The sequence below is a fragment of the Leopardus geoffroyi genome, chromosome D2 (genome assembly GCF_018350155.1).
Source record: "Leopardus geoffroyi isolate Oge1 chromosome D2, O.geoffroyi_Oge1_pat1.0, whole genome shotgun sequence".
Classification (NCBI taxonomy): domain Eukaryota; kingdom Metazoa; phylum Chordata; class Mammalia; order Carnivora; family Felidae; genus Leopardus; species Leopardus geoffroyi.
Window position 1 is genome coordinate 38,335,197 of NC_059334.1, and position 17,172 is coordinate 38,352,368.

The window sequence follows — 17,172 nt, forward strand, 5'->3', positions numbered from 1 at the left end:
GGATGCTGAAAATGCGGGCTCAGATGAAGGTTGGTGTCAAATTTTGCCAGGCTCAGGGGCGCCTGGGTGGCTCAGTTGGTTAAGCGTCCAACTCTCGGTTTTGGCTCAGGTCAGGATCTCACGGTTTCGTGGGTTCGAGCCCTGCGTTGGGCTCTGCGCTGACAGTGCAGAGACTGCTTAGGATACTCTCTCTCTCCCTCTCTCTCTGCCCCTCCCCCACTCACGCTCTCTCTCAAAATAAATAAACTTTAAAAAAATTTTTTTCTTTTGCCAGGCTTCGTGGGCCCCTGTAACAGGGATGACCAGGATCTGCCCACTCACGCCAACTGCACACTCTCACCGCATGCCCTGGATGGGGCTTGCCTAGTCTTGCAATGTGGAGCCTGGCACATGGGAAAGCAGTTTGGGGCTCTGTTGCGATGGTTCAATCAGCAGCAGGATTCTCCAGAAACAAGAATAAGTTTAAGGAGCCGGGGCATCCCCATAGGCCAGTGAAGACTCCCAGGCAAGATGATGATACGTCCCCAGCTATGGCCAGCCCTGCCCTGCAGGCTTTCAACACCAGAGGTCCCGTAGACACTAGCCCAGAGCTCTCAGGGTGCTCCATGGAACAGCACTGGTAGACAAAACAGTCCCCGGCCACTTCCCACAGGTATGGACAGAAATAGACAGGGAGCATTTAGAAACTGCTGTCGAACTGTGACAAGAGTAATTTTATGTCTGTTGAAACTAAGAGAAGAAAGTCAAAGGTTATATTTTGTAAGTTTTGGAGTTTTAAATTTTCATTTCTCTAGTAATTACTAACATATTTGACTAAATACTGGTCTGTGACAGATTGGAGATTGAAACTCCCATACACATACATAGAAGCTCCGAGTCTGGTTTTTGAGACCGTTTTGCACAAGAAACACGAAATCAGATCACAACAGTCCCTACAAGTGAATTAGAATCACGGTCCTTGCCTCTGCGAGCCCAGTGTTCATTAACCCCACCACAAACGACTGGTTTCATCAGAGGTTGAAAGCCACAAAGTGAAGTGCTTCTTTCGGTTTGTGGTGCTTTGAAGATCAAAGCTGGTAAGAGTGCAGCTTTTCCTTCGCCAAACCGTACGGCAAGAGTGGAGCGCCCTGGAGGGTGTGAAGGGCAGATGGCCGCAGCCACCAACTAGAATGCTGGAGCTCTACGCTCGGCACCTGTGCTGTGAGATGAATTTGTTGCTGCCTGGGTAAAAGTCCGGGTGGACAAGGCCAGACCACACCTACCTGTGAAGTATCTACTGTACTCCTGTTCGATCTTCTGAGCCGTCTCGAACTGCTCTTTGGAATGCCTCTGAGTCACCTTGTCCTTCAGGTAGATGGGGTCTCTCTGCTCCCTATCAGACATCCAGAGAAGCAGGCTGAGTCTCCTGCCTCCCCGGGCCCTCCGCCTTCCCGAGTAACAGGGCCTCTGTCAACAGGGCCCCATCCGCTCCTCTGGTAAAGCACAGCGACAGCCTGCAGGCCCCATGGAGTGCTCTGGGCAGTAGGGGGGAGGTGGGCGCCCCACTGCAGGCACACAGAGAACAGACCCCCCCTGCCCCCCAGCTGGTCCCCAGGTGCAGGAACCGGAAGCTTAGAAGCACAGAAAGGCAAAATGGAGGGGAGGGCTTGACGAGCTGTCAGCCCAACCAGTGTGAAAACTAAAGCTCAGTGAAAACAAAGGCTCATCCATGACCCAAGCCAGCTCCTAGCAGACCTGGATCCAGCCCAGGTCAGCTAGTCACCGTGTCCCCGTGAGCACCAAGCTGAGAGGCGGAAGGGCAAAGAGGGGTGGGATGCCCAGGAAGCAGAGCAGACAAAGCCGCGCATACTCCGGGAACCGTGGCAGCAACCAGAGAGGGCAAAGGTGCAGTGGGAGGAGGGCTGTGCTTGGTTAGCCCTGTCTGACCGAGCGTTGAGACGGGGAGGGTCCCACACACGCTGCCCGTCTCATTCTCCCACGTCCGCCCCCACTGCCTAGCGTTTGAGCCAGCAGCCCCATCCCCAGCAAGGCCCCTGCCGAGCCCCCGCCGAGCCGGGCACCTACTTGATGTGTTTGGCGCTCTTGTAGTGGATGAAGATGACAATGGGGTAGATGTGCATGTGGTGCAGCCGCTCGATGGCATGGGGGGAGATGTCCAGGAGACAGTGCCGGTTCTGAGGGGGGGAGGGGGAAGAGTAAGTGCCCCGGGACAGGCAGGGGGCGGTGGGCTGGGCCTCAGAAACACTGACACCCTTCTGAGGACACCTCCTGCCTTTCTCTGCCACTGCTGGGTCCCACCTCTCCCACACTGCTCTCCCTCACTCCATACACAAACACGAAGGTCTTACCCGTGAACCAGGCAGCATGACCAGTCTTCCACGAAGACCACGTAGGAAAAACCGTGGGGAGCTTTACCCCAGAAAATCTCTCCCCCACAAGCTGTCAACTCTGATGGTGGTCAAGGCTCGGAGCCAGGGTGGAGTGGGGTCTGGACTGCCCACCTCCACAAACTTCCTGTCCTTCCTCTGCCCAGATACAGGGAACTTTCTTAAAGCCCACCCCTAGCCGGGCCTCAGAAGCCTCACTTCTGCCAGACTGAGCAAAAGAAGACATGGAGATTCAGCAGGGCCTGCCCCGGGGAAGGGAAGTGCGTGTCTTTGAGTGGCTGTGACTGAAACGTGTCCCGGGGTTCCCTGAGCCTGCGGGCAGAGTGTGAGCCAAGGAAAGACCACGGGCCCTCTGCACGTGGCTCTCCCCGATGCCCACAAGCTGCAGAGAGGGAGCCCAACGTCGGCCAGCTTTCCACCTTCCTGGAGCACCCCTAACTGGAGCACATGCACCTCTTTCGCTCAGTGAGGGGGACACCAAGGAGTAGCCACACCTTCAACAGCTGCTTTTCCAATATCCCTTCCAGATTTCCCCACTTTTCCTCCTGCTGCCTGGCAAACGGACCCCAGTACCTTCAAGAGCCTTAAAGACACACAGAAATGGCTCTTAATCCTTTCAGGGGCAGAGACCCTGATGGAGGCTGGGCACCCTGTCCCCAGAACAAGGCACACGTAAACACGTCTGCACATAAGCAGAGCAGATACAGGACCCTGCTGTAGAATCCCTCGTGTGGGGCTTTCCTAGAGTTCAAAGCTCCCATCAGATCCCCTCAGAGGGACAGAGGTGACATGTGCGCAGGGACTAGCATCCTGTTGGTGACCGTGGAAGCACACAAAAACAGTGGGGGCAACCCTCGAGGAGAGCGACTTGGGACTAAAGGGACACAGGCAAGTTCACCAAAGGCCCAAGAAACAAGCAAGGCAGAGATCCAAAAGGGCCAGGCATCCAAGCCCAAAAGCTCAAACCCTAACCCTTGGTCTGAGGCAACAGGTACCTTTTCTGTGATCTCCTTTATGGAAGCCACCGTGGTCACATCAAAATGGCCACTCCTCCGCTTATAGTCGACGAACAGGCAGTCTTTGACGCCCCGCTCGATGGCCTGCTGGGAGGCCTTCATCACCTCTGCAAAGCACAGACACGGGAATGAGGATGCCCCCTGGCATGGTGAGCTGTCCCAGCACATTCTGGGCAAGGACACTGTGCAGAAGAGCAGTTCTGCCATCCTTACTTCCAGAGAAAGATCCGGAAGGCACAGAGCAATGTGACCCAAGTCAGGAGGACTCAGAAACACCGTGGAACGCAGCCCCAGGGGACAGGTGGACATAGCCCAGTAGGCACAGAGGGTGCCCCTTACCAAGGGGGCATCTGCAGAACTTGCCGGGCGCCTCGTTCACCAGCATCTCCTTCACCACGTCCAGTAAGGGCCCCAGAATGAGGACGGGCCTCAGGGAGGTGCAGTCTACTTTCTGGACCCGCTGATAGGCAAGGCTCACCGAATCTGTGGGAGACAGGGGCAGTGTCACAGGCACGTGCCTGGAGCAGAGGGAGGGAGAGAGGCCGGGGACCCACTGCTGCCCTGACCTTTCTCAGCCCAGGCAGCTTTGCCCGCTTCAGTCCACACATCCAGAGCCAGGTGGAGTGAGCAGCTCAGCACGGTTCGCCTGTTCAGTACTGGAGAGTCCCCTTGTCCTGGGCACACCAAGCTCACAGGCAGAATTGAGGGGAAGTCTGTCCCCTCCCTCACCCACACCTCCACACCTCCATACATGAAGATTATCCATGTAGATCTACATGGCTTCCTATAGAGCATTTCTCAACCTGGTGACCAGCTGACCTGTTCCGGTCAGCAGGGGAGGGTTTGGTGGCCACAATGACCATCTGGGAACTACTATGCATTTCTGACTAAAGCCTCTGAGGAGTCCTGGAGCAAAGGAACTCCTCCACGAAAAGATGAACACATCTTCCCTTTTAAAAATCAGAACATTACAGATAGGGCGAAACAGCTCTGACACCCATTCTCCAGTCCTGGTCCCCGCCAGCCTCCTCATAACCACTATTATGAGCTGGAAGTACATCCTTCCAGATGTTTGTTGTTGTCACATGTTGATTTTTACATACTCAAAAAACACTAGTAAATATGCTGTGTGTGTGCACGTGCCCAACAAAAATGACACAACACTATAAACATTCTGCACCTCCCTCTTCCAGTCAGTGTTATGTTTCTGGAAGGCATCCCTGTTAATTCATACTGCCCTCCCACATTCCTTCTGAACTTCCCATGCATGGATACACTGCGTCTACACCTCCATTTCCCTGTGTATGGACATCAACTCACTATGCCTTCAACTTATTTGAGCAAGAATCATATTCTACCCTAATGACTATGAACATTCCACACAGTGGGATACCAATTTAGAAGATTCCTGTTCCTCCCTGAATAATCTGCTTTGTTGGAAGTCCTCACAATTACAGATTCAGAGAGCTATAGAACATCTCACAAGTCATTAAATCCAACCACAGAAAACATAAAACTCCCTGGGAAGAGAAAAGATACATATAGAGAATCTGGAAGTAACATAATGTAGGCATGTAAATCACTCTAAATCTGGTGTAGATATTTAAAAATGAAAGCATAAAAGTAATTATAAATCTATGCTAATCTATACAGTGATAGAAAAAGAGGTGATAGGTGTCATCAACAATATAAATGGGGTTGGGGTCACAGAGGTGTAACATGGAATTTTTGCAGGAGACTGAAATTAAGTTACTATCAGTTTAAAATGGACTGTTATAACGTTAAAACTTTAAGGGGTTTTATGTAATTTCAATGGTAACCAAAAAGAAAATCTCTTTAAAATATACATGAAGGGAAATGGGAAGGGAATCAAAACCTGTCACTACCAAAAGCAAACAAAAAAAAACGAAACCCACAAAACATACAACAGCGGGCAGCAAGGGAGGAAGAGATGGACAAAAATGGTATAAGACACACAGAAAACAATTCAAGTGGAAAGAAGTCCTCCCATATCAGTAATGACATGTGAATGGATGGGCTGAATGGATAAATAAATAAGATCCAGCTACATGCAGTTTGGGAGACTCACTTTAGTTCTAAGAATACCCACCGGCTAATAGTGAAAGAACAGAGAAAAGCTATTTCGTGCAATTGAGAATGTAAAGAGAGCAAGGTAGTCATGTTCTAGCAGCCTCCACAGACTCTCAGGCAGACGATGTCACAAGAGACAAAGTAGGACATCATATAATGACAAAAGGGTGAATTCTCCAGAAAGATACAACAATTATAAACACACATGCACCTAACATCAGAACCCTCAAATACATGACACAAACATTGACAGAACGGAAGGAAGAACCAGCAACACAATATTCATAGGGACTTCAAAGCCCCACTTTTGTTATGGACAAAACAGCCAGACAGAAAATAAGGAAAGAGCAGCTGAACCACAAAGCAATCCATACCACGTGGACCTAACAGACAGGCACAGAACACTCCAACCAGCAACAGCAGAATACACACTCTTCTCAAGTACACAGGGAGCATTCTCCAGGATAGACCACAAAATTAATTTAAGAAGACTGAAATTATATAAAAATCTTTTCTGACAATGGAATGAAACTAGAAATCAACAGCAGAAAGAAAAAAAAAGGAAAATAGACCCATACTTGGAAATGCAACAAGTCACTCTTAACCCAAGGGTCAAAGAAACAAATCAGAGAGGAATTTAGAAAACTTTGGAGACAAATGAAAACAACACAGCATACCGACGCTTGCAGGATGCAGAAAAGCAGTCCTAAGAGGGAAATCTGTGGTAGTAAATGCTGACATTGAAAAAGAAGAAATCAACAATCCAACTTCACGCTTTGAGGAATCAGGGGGAAAAAAGAAAAAACTAACCCAAATTTAGCAGAAGGAAGGGAAAAATAGAGAGCAGAGATAAATCAGAGAACAGAAAACCAGAAAAAAAAATCAATGAAACCAAGACTTGGCTTTTTAGTAAGGTCAACAAAATTGACAAACTCTTAGCTAGAATAATGAAGAACAAAAGGTGGAAGCTTAATGTAACTGTAGGAAGTGAAGAAAGGGACATAACTGATTTCACAGAAATAAAAAGGATTATAGAAAACTACTATGAATAATTATATGTAAACAAACTGGACAGCCTGGAAGAAATGATAAATTCCCAGAAACATAGAATGTATTATGACTGTGTCATGAAGTAATTTTTAAAAATCTGAACAGAGCTATAACAAGGAGACTGCAAGTAATAGAAAAAACTTCCCAGGACAAGATGGCTTCTTCAGCAGAGAATTCTACCAAAATAAAATTTAAAAAATTAGTATCAGTCTCTTCACACTCTTCCAAAAATTGAAGAGGAGGGGGCGCTCCCAAACTCATTCCTCAGCACAACAAGAAAACTACAGACCAGTATCCCTGATGAATATAGACACAAAAATCCTCAACAAAATACTACCAGACTGAACTCAACAACACATCAAAAAACACATCATATGCCACGACCAACTGGGATTTATCCCTGGAATGCAAGGATGGCTCAACATACAAAAATCCATCAATGTCATACACCATATTAACAAAATGAAGGACAAAAACCACATCACCTCAATTGACACAGAAAAAGCATTCGACAAAACTTAATACCCTCTCATGATAAAAACACTTAACAAACTAGAACAGACAGAAACTACTTCAACATAACAAAAGCCATATGAAAAGTCCATAGCTAACATCATATTCAATGGCAAAAGATGGAAAACTCTCCCTCCAAGAGCAGAAACAAAGGCAAAGATGCCCCCATTTGCAACTACTATCCAACAGGTTTACTGGGAATCCCAGCCAGGGCAATTAAACCAGGAAAGAAAGACAGCATCCACGTTAGAAAACAAGTACTAAAATTATCTGTTCACAGATGACACAAAATCATGCAACAAGTTCTAGAGAATACACACACACACACACACACACACACACACAACCTGTTACAACTAATGATTTCAGCAGTTTCAGAATACAAAATCAACATACAAAAATCAGTTGCATTTCTATATGCTAACAATGACCATTCTGAAAAAGAAATTAAGAAAACAAACCCGTTTACTAGAGCATCACAAAGGAAAAAACACTTAGGAACCAACCTAACCAAGGAGGTGAAAGACTTGTAAACTACAAACTACACAATATTGCAAAAAGAAATCAGAGAAGATACAAATACATGGAAAGACATCCTATGCTCTGGACTGGAAGATTCAGTATTGTTAAAATGTCCATACTACCGAGGAGGAGGGAAGATGGCGGCGTAGGAGGACGCTGGGCTCACCGCGCGTCCTGCTGATCACTTAGATTCCACCTACACCTGCCTAAATAACCCAGAAAACCGCCAGAGGATTAGCAGAACGGAGTCGCCGGAGCCAAGCGCAGACGAGAGGCCCACGGAAGAGGATGGTGAAACATGAAATGACTTACAAAACCATTTTGTTTTTCTTGGGACCTCCCTCTTGGAATTCTCCAATCTGCTGCTCTAGTCTGAGTTGGTTGCTTTCCAGGACTACTGCATCGTTACCAGTACCATCCTGAGTCCAAGACCAAGGGGAACCCATGACCCAAGTCCTATGCTTTGAAGATCCTTCTCCAGGAATTTGGCTCCCACGGAGTGAAGAGTCTCTAAGATAAAGGCGTCAGGCCAGCCAGAAACACGTTCTTCCTTGCAGACCACACCCTGGGGACCTTGGATCCTGGAATTCCCTGGATTGCTCCAAGTCTTCTTCCAGGACCTGTGGGAACCTCTTCTCTGAGTCTGCTATCCTGAATGTGGACCTTGGTCTGTGTGTGTGTGTGTGTGTGTGTGTGTGTGTGTGTGTGATAGAGAGAGAGAGAGCGAGAGAGAGAGCCAGCCAGCCAGAGACAGAGAGACAGAGATGTGACTAGGGGCATCTATTGGGGGTGCTGCTGCTGGCCTAGAGAGTGGACAGAACTTCTTGACTGTTGACGTTGCATGCAAGGCCCCTTGTGGTGCTGAACAGAGCCTCCAGTGAGAAAACAAAGGGATGGGCTAGGGGCTAGCTCTCCTCTCAAGTCTTCACATTCCAGCCTACAACTCCAAGTGGGAATTTAACACCCTTCCTCCTTCCAGAAGGTATGCTGGTGAATTTGCTAAAGTAGGAGTATATATATTTCACTGAACTATTTGTTGCTTGAGCCATATCTTTAAATGCTTCAGTTTAAAAAAAAAAAAAAAATGTCCATACTACCTAAATCAATCTACAGATTCAATGCAATCCCTCTGAAAATCCCAATGGCATTTTTTGCAGAAAGAAAAAAAAAAAAACCCTGAAATTCATATGGAATCTCAAGGGACCCTGAATAGCCAAAAGAATCCAAAAAGAACAAAGTTGGAGGCCTCACACTTCCTGATTTCAAAACGTACTAGGAAACAACAGTTATCAGACAGTATGGTCCTGGCATAAAAACATATATACTGACCAGTGGAAGACAGAGAGAGCCCAAAAATAAACCCTGTATAATGGCTACATGATTTTTGAAAAGAGTGCCAAGATTACACACTCAGGAAAGGACTTCAACAAATGGTGCTGGGAAAACGGATACCCACATGCAAAAGAATGAGGTTGGACCTTTATCTTACACCATATACAAAAATTAACTTAAAATGAAATTAAGATCCAAACAGAAGACCTAAGATCATAAAACTCTGGGAAGAAAACAAAGAACAACCTTCATGACATTGGTGTGGGCAATGATTTCTTTTAATTATTATTTGAGAGAGAGAGAGCACAGGCAAGAGTGGCAGAGAGAGAGCGAGCGAGCTAGAGAGAGAGAACCTTAAGCAGGCTCCACACTCAACACAAAGCCCAAAGCACGGCTCAATCTCACAACTGTGAGATCACGACCTGAGCTGAAATCAAGAGTCAGATGTGTATGGAATACTACTTGGTAATGAGAAAGAATGAAATCTGGCCATTTGTAGCTACGTGGATGGAATTGGAAGGTATTATGCTAAGTGAAATAAGTCAGGCAGAGAAAAATAGTTACCATATGTTTTCACTCATATGCAGATCCTGAGAAACTTAACAGAGAACCATGGGGGGGTGGGGAAGGGAGGAAAAAAGAGTTGCAGAGAGGGAGGGAGGCAAACCATAAGAGACTTAAATACTGAGAACAAACTGAAGGTTGATGAGGGGTGGGGGAGAGGGGAAAGTGGGTGATGGGCATTGAGGAGGGCACCTGTTGGGATGAGCACTGGGTGTTGTATGGAAACCAATCTGACAATAAATTATATTTAAAAAAAAAAAAAAAAGAGCCAGATGTTTAACCAACTGAGCCACCCAGGCGCCCTGGGCAATGATTTCTTGAACAGAACAAAAAGCACAGGCAATGAAAGCAAAACAGACAAATGGGACTACATCAGATTTTAAAACTTCTGAGCATCAAAGCAAATAATAGAGTGAAAAGGCAACCTCTGAAATGGGAGATAATATCTGCAAAACATACATCTGATGCTAACATCCGGAATTGATTTTTCGAGGGTTTATTTAAATTTCAGTTAGTTGGGGCACCTGGTTGGCTCAGTTGGTTGAGCATCTGACTTTGGCTCAGGTCACGATCTCACGGTTTTTGAGTCTGAGTCCTGCATCAGTCTCTGTGCTGACAGCTCAGAGCCTGGAGCCTGCTTTGGATTCTGTGTCACCCTCTCTCTCAGCCGCCTGCTCCTTCTCTCTCTCTCAAAAATAAATAAATATTAAAAAAAAATTCCAGTTAGGGGCGCCTGGGTGGCGCAGTCGGTTAAGCGTCCGACTTCAGCCAGGTCACGATCTCGCGGTCCGTGAGTTCGAGCCCCGCGTCGGGCTCTGGGCTGATGGCTCAGAGCCTGGAGCCTGTTTCCGATTCTGTGTCTCCCTCTCTCTCTGCCCCTCCCCCGTTCATGCTCTGTCTCTCTCTGTCCCAAAAATAAATAAACGTTGAAAAAAAAAAAATTAAAAAAAAAAAAAATTCCAGTTAGTTAACATACAATGTGATATTAGTTTCAGGAATCGAATTTAGTGATTCAACACTTACATAGAACACCTGATGTTCACCACAATAGGTGCCCTCCTTAATACCCATCACCTATTTCACCCATGCCACACCCATCTCCACTCTGGTAACCCTCAGTCTGTTCTGTATAGTTAAGAGACTGTTTTTTGGTTTGCCTCTCTTTTTTCCCTATGATCATTTATTTTGTTTCTTAAATTCCACATTGTGAAATCATATGGCACACTTAGCTTTCTCTGATTGATTTATTTGGCTTAGCATTATACTCTCTAGCTCCATCCATGTTGTTGCAAACAGCAAGAGTTCATTCTTTTTGATGGCTGAGTAATATTCCATTGTACATATATACCACATCTTCTTTATCCCTTCATCAGTTGATGAACACTTGGGCTGTTTCTATAATTTGGCTATTGTTGATAATGCTGCTATAAACATCAAGGTGCACGTATCCCTTTTAATTAGTATTTTTGTATCCTTTCGGTAAATACCCAGTGGTGCAACTGATGGATCACAGGGTAGTTCTATTTTTATAAAGAATTTCTACAACTCAACAACAAAAAGGCATATAATTTTTAAAAACAGGCTAAGGATTAGAACGGACAATTCTCCAAAGAAGATATACAAATGGCCAGCAAGTTTATTTTTTTAAAAAAATGCTCTACATCACTAATTATAAGAGAAATGCAAATGAAAAACTACCCTCAGATACGACCTTTACACCCATTAGGATGGCCACATGAAAAGAACAGAAAATAACAAGTTGGCGAGAATGCAGATAAATCAGAACCTTTGTGCACTGTTGGTGGAAATGTAAAATAGTGCAGCCATTATGGAAAACAGTATGGAGGTCCTTCAAGAAAATTAAAAATAGAGGGGCGCCTGGGTGGCTCAGTCGGTTGACAAATTGTCACAGTGGGTTTAAAAAAAAAAAACAAAAAAACCCTAGGGGTGCCTAAGTGGTTCACTTGACTAAGCATTTGACTTTGGCTCAGGTCATGATCTCATGGTCCGTGGGTTCGAGCCCCGCGTCGGGCTCTGTGCTGACAGCTCGGAGCTTGGAGCCTGCTTCGGATTCTGTGTCTCCCTCTCTCTCTGACCCTCCCCCGTTCATGCTCTGTCTCTCTCTGTCTCAAAAATAAATAAACATTAAAAAAAAAAAAATAGAAACCATACGATAAAGCAATCCCACTTCCAGTAATATAGCCAAAAGAATTCAAAGCAGAGATATTAGCACACCCATGTTCATCCAGCCTTCTTCATAATAGCCAAGAGGCAGAAGGAACCCAAATTCACTGCAAGATGAATAAAGAAAATGGGGTAGGTATACACAATGGAATACTATGTAGCCTTAAACAAACAAACAAACAAAAAGAAATCCACAGAAATCCTGTCATACTACAACATGGATGAGACTGCAGGATATTTGCTAAGCAATTAAGCCCATCATAAAGAGCCAAATGCTGTGTGACTCCACTCATATGAAATGTCTCAAGTAGTCAAAATCATAGAAACAGAAGTAGAAGGTGATGTGGGTGTCAAGGTGGGGAATGGGGGGTGGGGAGGGAAAATTAGTGTTCGGTGGGTACGGTTTCAGTACGGCCCGATAAAAAGTTCTAGAGGTCTTGGGCACAACGGTGCAAATACACTTAACACTACTCAACTGTACCATACTTACAACTGTTAAGATGGTAAATTTAAAGTTATGTGGATTACTGAGCAAGAAAAAGGTCTGCTGAAAACATCCAGGCTCTCCGGGCTGAAGCACGGAGACAAAAAAAGAGATGGAAAGGCATATAAAACATAAGGGACATCGCCAAACAACTGACGTACAGGAGAGAGAAGAACAGCACAGAAGGAGCTTACGAGAAACACCGGACCGTCCTCTTCCAAAACTGACGAAAACGTCCGGCCTCAGATTCCAGAAGCGCTAAGAACCACCCACGGCCACCACCGAAGCCCCAGCCGAGTAGACATAAAACCACACCTCGTACCTCGTGGTAGCACTGCTGAGAAACGCAGACAAGGAAGATCTTCAAGACAGCCGGGGGGATGGAGAAGGGTCAGACACACGTTACCTTCCGCACTGCGAACAACGTGAAAGAGGACTTCTCACCGGAAACGACGTGGGGGGAGGCTGCAACGCACCCCCTAGAGCAAGTCTCCCCCAGTGCCGGAACCTGGGACTGTTCCCTTACGGAGCGAAGAGTAACCGAGTGAAGCATCTTCGGAGGAGGCGCTCATCCTGGATCACCCGGGCCCTGAGCGCAATCACGTGGGCCCTTGTGAGCGACAGAGGGAGTTCTGAGACAGACAAACATGGAGAAGGTGAAGGAACACGGAGCAGAGAGATGTGAAGATGCTGGTGATGTGGCCACACGTGTAGGCACGCTGGCAGCCACCAGAAGCTGTAAGAAACAGATTCTCCCCTAGAGCCCTGGAGGGAGTGTGGGCCTGCTGTGCCTTTTTTTTTTTGGACCCAAAGGTAGATTTTGGACTTCTAGCTCCCGGGACTGTGAGAGAATAAACGTACATTGTGTTAGCCACAACACCTGTGATATTTGCTACCGCAGCCTTAGGAAATGAATGCCCCACGAAAGCCAGAAGACCGTATCTTGAAAACGCAGAAATAAAAGACTGCCCGTTTAAACTTCCATATCCGTTTGCATATCCATATCCAAAATATACATATCCATTTTTCACTCCATTTGGAGTGAAAGTCTCCAAAGATGATGGGAAAACACATAAGCAAACAGGGAGAGAATGTGTCGCCAAGGATCCTGCCTGAAAGGAAGTGCTAAAGGTCACCCCACAGCAACAACAAAACAGCCACTATGTGAGGTGAAGTAACACGTTAACTCACCTTGCTGTGGTACTATGGCACCTACTGCGCGACACACGTAACAAATCATCACGTTGTGGACCTTAAACCCACACAGGGTTACATGTCGACTCTATCTCAAGAAAGCAGGGAAACAAGAGACGCTAAAGGGAGCTGCTCGGCGGGAAGGAGGGAGCATGCGCGGGGGGCAGAGCAGCAGGCAGGCGTGAAGAGCAGGAGGCAGGGCGCGTACAAGTGAATGACTGGCGTGCGCACCAACGATACGGTCTCCGGCTCAAAATACACGTCGCATGAAAGTGGTAACGGGAATGGCGGGGAGGAGGTACCTGGAAGTCAGAGGGTTCCCGTGTTTTAGAATTTTTAGGGAAATGGCCAGAGTGATGACTTATGTTGGTGCTGAGGCAGACACGTACACCGTGAGGCCTCCTGCAACCCCCCAAGGAACAAACAAAATCAATTAGGAAAACGAACAGACGGACTGGAGGACACAGAATAATGAAAATACTTGATGCAGCCAAAAAAAAAAAAAGGTAAACAAGGAAACAAAAGAAACATAAAACAGGCAGAACCACAGAAAACAAATGGTAAGAAAGTAAAAGTAAATCCAAACCTACCAGTATATTTAATGGGGTAATTAAATACTCTGATCAGATGATAAAGATTGCCACAAGTATGTTCACTCAGACTGTGAAAGCTCATGTCGTACACTGTTCTGTAAATGTATGTGTACTTTCTTTACATATATGATATTTCAAAAAATGAAAAAAGACAAATTGTCACAGTGGGTTTAAAAAAAAAACAAAAAAAACAAAAAAACCCTAGGGGTGCCTAAGTGGTTCACTTGGCTAAGCATTTGACTTTGGCTCAGGTCATGATCTCGCGGTCTCTGAGTTTGAGCCCCGCGTCAGGCTCTGTGCTGACAGCTCAGAGCCTGGAGCCTGCTTCGGATTCTGTGTCGCCCTCTCTCTCTGCCCCTCCCCGCTCATGGTCTGTCTGTCTCTCTCAAAAATATGTAAACGTTAAAAAACAAAACAAAACAAAAAACAAAAAAAACAAAAACACCCTACAACCTGCTTACAGGAGACATTTACATATAAAGCTACGGAACAGTTTAAAGGAGAGGGACAGGAAAGGTGAACTATGCAAAAACTAACAAAAAGAAAATGGGTGTCACAATTCAGACAAAACAGACTCTAAGGCAAGAAACATTAATAGAGATGAAGATTATTTCATAATGAACAAAAGGGTCAATTTACCAAGGAAGGATCATAAATCAAAAGGTGTGTGTGCCTAAACACAATTTCCAAATATGTAATGTAAAAACCCCGAAGAACCAAATGAAGAATGGACAAATTTCTATTCTTCAAAGACGTCCCCAGGACACGCATGGAAGACACCAGAGATGGTGTCTACGGGAAAAGGGGAAGGGGAATGTGAAACTAAAGATCAAAAAAATGAAAGGGGAAAAAAACAAAAAAAACTAAAGAACAAAACCTTGCTTTAAGACATCAACAGATTTTTCTGTAAAGATCAACAAAACCAAGCAAAGGTTTTTGCCAAAAGGTTCATGCACATAAAGATAGTCTTTCTTACATTTTACATTTAAACATGTATAAACATCAGGGCGCCTGGGTGGCTCAGTTGGTTAATCGCTTGACTTTGGCTCAGGTCATGATCTCGCAGTTTGTGTTCAGGCCCCGCATCGGGCTCTGTGCTGACAGTGCAGTGCCTGAAGCCTGCTTCAGATTGTGTGTGTGTGTCTCTCTCTCTGGCCCTCCCCTGCTCACACTGTCTCTCTCTCTCTCTCTCTCAAAAGTAAATAAATATTAAAAAAATAAAAACAAAATAATAAATAAAATAATAAAATAATAGAGCAGAATAGAGTAGAGAAGAAAAGACTACACAGAAAGATCCATTCTTAGCTCCAGGACACAGAAAAACAGATGTGGCCCACTGGCTGGGGTTTGCCAACCCTGTCCTGACAGGGAGAGACAGAGACCATGAACAAGGGTGGGATTCACTCAACCCTCTGTGCCTAAGGCCTTAATTTTAAAAATAAAAAAGGGAGGAGAGGAGGAAGGCAGGGAAGGAAGAAACCGGCTATCCTACTGGCTGCTGCTCAGTGCCACCTTCACTGCCTGCCTGCCCGTGAGGGCGACATTCGAGGACACTGGACACACACCCGGGTCCCAGGAGCGGCATTCACAAGGGCCTCCTGCTTTACAGGACAAGTGCACCCTTTCCACAAGGGCATTCTGCCAGGGGATGTCTGACGCTCCCAAATATGCAACTCCAGCCCTGGCTGGGTGCCTGGTCCTGGAAAGATCTTGTAAGAATCATCAATGGACACAGGAGTGAAGCCAGAAAAGGCCAAAGATCTGCAGAGACTGGTGGCTCTCGGTTACCACCAAACAGCCTATGATAACCCCAAAACAAACCAGGAGCAATGCATCGATTAGAGGCTGCTTCCGCCCATCCAATGCCTATCCTTCCTCTCTTCCTTACTAGGTACTGAGGCCGGCACAGTGCCAGCTAAGACCCTGCTTTTTCAGGGTCTCTTGCCGATGCAAGTAGCCAATGAGATGTGAGCAGAAGTCACACGGTGGGACTTCCAGGTAAGCCGTTTAAAGAGGCGCACGCGGCTGCAGCCCACTCTCACCCCATCCTCCTTCCTGCTGCCTGGACACGGATGTGACGGCTGGAGCTGCAATGTCACACAGAGGGCAGGCCCTGGGGACAGCAGCGCCGCCACCCTAACCCAGACAACTGCTTCTGCACGAGAGCAGAGCAAGCCTCTATCTTGTCTAAGTCACTGTCACTGCTGTGCGGTTTCTGCGGTCAATGGCAAACCTAATTCTGAGCAAGTGTGCTCAGCCTTGCCTTCAAAGAGTGGAATGGTGTCGTTGGAAAAGGTGTCCAAGGCCAGGAGGTCCTTCCCATCTTTGGACCCGCTGCGTTTGTGCTTATGTTTCCTCCGGAAGAAGGATCTGCGTGCAGCTGCCGACAGCGTCTTTGTGGCGTTGTTGTCGTCTTTGACTTCAGACATGCTGAGTCTCCTGGAGAATTCTTGGTCCATCCTGTGGTCACAGGGAACAGTGGTGCTGGGAAGGGCCTAGGGACCACCGCCCGCCCGTCCTGCCCTGCCCGTGCAGAGGGTGCGAGCCAGGACTCCAGGCTCCTCCAACACTCCTCTCCAGGTTCCTTGGCCACATCACCCACCCATGCCACCAAGGACCCCTTGGGACCACTGCTGTGGGGGCAACACACACCCCAGTGCTGGGGGAGCTCTCAGAGTGGGACAATTGCTACACTCAGGTGAGTGTCAAAAGGAGCTGCTAGGACAGCCCTCCCTTGGTGACAGGACAAGTTACACTTCCTGCCAAAAAAAGGAACGAGACATGCATGCACACCACAACATGAAAGCACCTTGAAAATGGTATGCTAAGTGCAAGCAAGCACCCAGTCTCGGAAGACCACACTCGCATGAAAGTCCACAACAGGGAACTCAACAGGGGCAGGAAGCACAGTCATGGCCGCCTCGGGTAGCGGGGGCAGGAGGCAGCTAATAGCTAATGGGGACAGGGCTGCTTCTGAGGGGATGGGAAGGCTCTAAAATGGGTGGTGGGGACAGTGGCACATGGCTGTGAATACACTGAAAGCCACTGAACCCGTACACTTTGGGTGAACTGCACGGTGGATGAATATATTTCAATAAATCGGTTAAACATAAAAAAGTTATGTCTCCTAAGTTGCCACCGTGCTTCCATATAGCAGTGACTTACAAACATTGAATTGTGCTAGGAGCAGCTTTTTGGACAAGCGGTGTGGGCAAAACATACAGACCAGAGCCAGGGTGCAA

The 17,172-nt window shown here is 46.7% G+C and overlaps 1 protein-coding gene across 4 annotated transcripts in view; it reads right to left on the reverse strand.

Annotated features, from left to right (window-relative positions):
• Positions 1–17,172, reverse strand: part of DLG5 (discs large MAGUK scaffold protein 5) — a 130,346-nt gene that overhangs the window by 2,055 nt on the left and 111,119 nt on the right. For all 4 annotated transcript variants that reach the window (XM_045437792.1, XM_045437794.1, XM_045437793.1 and 1 more), the window contains 5 exons: positions 16,194–16,390; positions 3,743–3,886; positions 3,383–3,510; positions 2,065–2,174; positions 1,263–1,372 (listed from right to left, as the gene is read on the reverse strand). In XM_045437792.1, coding sequence (XP_045293748.1) covers positions 1,263–1,372; positions 2,065–2,174; positions 3,383–3,510; positions 3,743–3,886; positions 16,194–16,390 — 689 coding nt within the window. The remainder of the gene's footprint in view (positions 1–1,262; positions 1,373–2,064; positions 2,175–3,382; positions 3,511–3,742; positions 3,887–16,193; positions 16,391–17,172) is intronic.